The 4168-nt window shown below is 40.0% G+C and overlaps 1 protein-coding gene and 1 non-coding gene across 2 annotated transcripts in view; one reads left to right on the forward strand and one right to left on the reverse strand.

Moving 5' to 3' along the window:
- Window positions 1–1273: 1273 nt before the first annotated feature.
- On the reverse strand, window positions 1274–1345 carry Trnaa-ugc. Its single transcript has one exon. It is a non-coding gene; the product is annotated as a tRNA-Ala (tRNA).
- Window positions 1346–3831: 2486 nt separating this feature from the next.
- The window catches only part of LOC108253060 (putative uncharacterized protein DDB_G0289963), a gene marked incomplete at its 5' end in the record, with an annotated part of 10197 nt that continues 9860 nt past the window's right edge, over window positions 3832–4168 (forward strand). The window contains one exon of the mRNA XM_026827573.1: window positions 3832–4146. Coding sequence (XP_026683374.1) covers window positions 3832–4146 — 315 coding nt within the window. The remainder of the gene's footprint in view (window positions 4147–4168) is intronic.

Consider the following 4168-nt stretch of genomic DNA (forward strand, 5'->3'; position numbering starts at 1 on the left):
TCTCTCCCTATCCCATTTCTTCCCCCATTCCAATTCCAAGTCTTCCCACCCCCATTTCTTGTTCTTACCCACCCCAACTTCCTACGCTTACCAGTATAATTTTCTTGTTATCTCCCCATTATCAATATGTCTTGTTTCTGTTATTGACTCGAAGTTGGCATTGTATTTTATTTATTGTTGTCTTTTAATTATTAGCCTCTTTCATATTAGCACTGTCAAACTTTCTTGACTTGGCGGGACCCAGAGCTAACGAAGAGAGTTTCTCTGATTTCTATAAACTCAACGAGTACCTAGATGGTTTTCCTTTAGTTTGTTTGTTTCTTCGCTTCGCCGTAAATCAGTCAGTGACCTAATTTGTTTAATATTCAGTTTATTATTATTCTTGATTTGAATTTTCGATTTTACTTTCATGTAATGATTTAAAATCAAGACTAGAGGAAGGACGGGCCAAAAAATGTAGAAACAGATTGAAAATAAAGAGAAAGAAGAAGAAAAGAAGGGGAAAAGGTATTAGAGGGAGGAATATATTAGAAGGAGAAAGTGCATAAAGAATAGGGAGAGAAAGAGAATAAGAAATATAAAAAAGAGGAAGGGAAGGAGAGAAAAAAAGAGGAAGATGAAAGGAAGGACGGACTAAAAAGAGGAAGATGAATAGGAAAAGGAGGCAGAGAAAGAAGAGTTGGAAGAGGATAATGTACAAGGAGGAGGAGCTGGAGGAGAACAAGTGAAAGAAGGCATGAGACGAAAATGATGGAAGGCATGAGACGAAAATGATCGATGTCGACTGAAACAGACAGATCGACCGTCGAACGATGTCGATTGACTGCCATCGACTATGTTTGTGTGGACACGGCCTTAGGATTGTGTTTACTCGTCTAGTAAGAAGAGGAAAAGAAGGAGGAGGAGGAATAGGAGGTCGAAATGGAAGAGGAGAGTGATAGAGATGGTGGTTGATGGAGGAAGAGGAAGAGGAGGAATGGGAGGTAAAGGTGGAAGAGGAGAGAGAAGAAGAAGAACAAGTGGGATGTGGAGGTGTTAGATTTGAATTCACTGGTTTGGTTGAATTTAATATTCTATTCTATTTACCCGGGGAAAATATTTTATAATCCTCAATCCCTTTTCGAGTCACTTTCAATCCATGTATCACAACATCAACATTTTACATATTTCGTGGTTTACATTTTAAAACCTTGAAACTCTATTTTCGTGTTCGTACCTATAGGCCGGGCAGCGCGGCGCTTCGAACTCTTGACGCTGCTTGATACAAATTTCTTGACCCCACCGGGAATCGAACCCGGGTCTCCCGCGTGCAAGGCGAGTGCAGTGACCACTACGCCATGGGACCTGACGTGGTTTACATTTTAAAACCTTGAAACTCTATTTCGTGTTCGTACCTATAGGCCGGGCGGCGCGGCGCTTCGAACTCTTGACGTTCGCGCCTTGATAGAGGGAACTGTAACTGCTAAGGTCCCGAAAGCGAAGAGAAAAGGAAAGCAGGATAGGCCAGCCGTTCCGAGAACGAACCTTAAAAAACAAAGCTTGGTTGGTAGCGCGTCTGCCTTGTAAGCGCTAGGTCCTAAAATATTGGTTCGTTCTTTTAACGCCTGCCGTTCTCCTATCCTGTCTTCCTTAGCAGTTACAGTTCCCTCAATACAACCTCAAAAGAATCCTGTTAAGCGGGAGTAAAAGGGGTGTTGGAGATTCTCTCTCTCGGATTTTTTTCTCTCTAATTATTTCCAGTGAAAAATTCAACACAATGAAGAAATCTGTTGAAAATGAATTCATCTCGTCATAATACTTCTAGAATGAAAATGAGAAGAAAGAGAGTTTAGGGGAATGAGGGGGCTTTAGTGGAACGGGGAGAAAAAGGGAAGTATATGAGGAAGAGAGTGGAAAAAAAGAAGAATAAAATAAATAATAGGGAAGGAAGAGGAAAATGTAGAACAGCATAAAGAACAAATAGTGCTTTATTTAGACTGTCAGTTTAAAACTGAAGGCTCGTTGTGGTATCAGTTTAACAGACTACCTGTTACCAAGCTCAGTGGTTTTTTTTTTTTTTTTTTTTAATTTAATGTAAATTTGTAAATCCTTTGTATCCTTTCCATTCTCTTTTCTTTTTATCTCTCTTTCGTCCTCCTTTTATTCTCTCTATATCTTTTTTTTTCCATTCCTCTATTTTTATTAATCTCTCTCTTTTTTTTTACAAATCAAATACCTACCTCCAGATTTTCGCGATTTTCCTTTGTTTGTTACGCGATATTGACTTTCCTTAAGGAAGGATTTCTACTCCGCCTCTCTCTACTACTCCTACTTTTTCAGCACCTTCTTGTTCTTGGTCTTCTTCATTTTTCTTCTCTTCCTCTTCCTCCCCTTTTCCTCCTCCTCCTTCTTCTCCTCCTTCTCCGCAATACCCGGATTGTCAACAACCACATCATCTGTCCTTATTATCCCTGCCAAACTCGATTAGACTCATTATTTATTTTATTTTTCAAGAATGAGGAGGAGAAGAAGAAGGGTTTTTTTTTTTTTTTTTTTTAATTTAATGTAAATTTGTAAATCCTTTGTATCCTTTCCATTCTCTTTTCTTTTTATCTCTCTTTCGTCTTCCTTTTATTCTCTCTCTACGTATATCTTTTTTTCCATTCCTCTATTTTTATTAATCTTTTTTTTTTTTTACAAATCAAATACCTACCTCCAGATTTTCGCGATTTTCCTTTGTTTGTTACGCGATATTGACTTTTTTTTAAATATTGTTTAAACGCATTGTTTTAATGCTTTTACATAAACAATTTACATCAATACCTACCTACTAATATAAAAGGGGGGGGGTGGAAAGAAAGAGTTAGACTTTCCTTAAGGAAGGATTTCTACTCCGCCTCTCTACAACTCCTACTTTTTCAGCACCTTCTTGTTCTTGGTCTTCTTCATTTTTCTTCACTTCCTCTTCCTCCCCTTTTCCTTCTCCTTCTCTTCTTCCCCTTCCTCCTCCTTCTTCTTCTTCTCCTCCTTCTTCTCCTCCTTCTCCGCAATACCCGGATTGTCAACAACCACATCATCTGTCCTTATTATCCCCGCCAAACTCGATTATAAGACTCATTATATTTATTTTATTTTTCAAGAATGAGGGGGAGAAAAAGAAGGGGTGGAGGAGGAGGAGACGAAGACGAAGGAGAAGAAGAAAAAGAAAAAGTAGTAGAGGAAGAAGAGGAAAGAAAAAGAAAAAAAAAACGCGATTATCGACATAAAAAATGTACCTATAGTTTTCATCAAGGAAATTGTCAATTTGTTGAAAATGTTCTTCTTGTTTTTTGACATCCGGATTATTTTTCATTTTAATGACACTAATTTACCTATTCTTTCTTGGCGCGGAGGGACGCCTAGGTAGCTTGAAGGGTATAGCGCGGACTGGCGCGTCTACCTTGAGGCCTTGAAAGCCCTAGATCGCAGGTTCGATTCCCGACCGGGGAGGAGAGAGGACTTTATATCCCGATCGAAGTTCGCTCGAGAATCGACTGACTTTCTCCTATCTTTCCTTCTCTTTTCGATTTCGGGACGATACGAGTTCCGTTGTAACAAAAACAGTGGGCTCAAATCACTCGTTCAATGACTTTGTTTCTTCTTTTTCTTCTTCTTTTTCTTCTTCTTCTTCTTAATTCTCAAGGATTATTTCATATTTCCAAATATTTGACCAAAAAACTAAGTTGGGATTTTCGGAATTCATTGCTCAACTCCAAACACAAAAAGCCCAGTCTGAGGCTTAGGGGTAGGGGCAACTACCCCAAGGTTAAGCTTAAATACGAATCTACGACCTCGAAATTTACTTTCTTTCAGGTCGAAAGAGACTATGGCAAGACATGTCCACGAACAACAACTATCTCAGCCAGAACCACAACTGTCTCCCAAAGGACGGAAAGAAGCTCGAACCTCTCGAGTTGACCAAAACCAACGCCATGACCGGGACTCAAACCCAGAACCACGCGTTCAAGAAGCTGCTGAAGAGGAAACCAGAGTTCCACGGGCTGAAGGCTAAGGAGGATGGCTCCTTGAAGCAGGAGATGCAGAATCAGAACTTTGATCCGGCGTACATGATGCCACCGCCACCTCCAGGACCTTTGACTGGAACGCAGCCCTTGGGAGCCAATCCAGGTAAGTGTCAGCCCTTGGGATA

The sequence above is a fragment of the Diaphorina citri genome, unplaced genomic scaffold (assembly GCF_000475195.1).
Source record: "Diaphorina citri unplaced genomic scaffold, Diaci psyllid genome assembly version 1.1 scaffold1201, whole genome shotgun sequence".
Lineage (NCBI taxonomy): Eukaryota > Metazoa > Arthropoda > Insecta > Hemiptera > Psyllidae > Diaphorina > Diaphorina citri.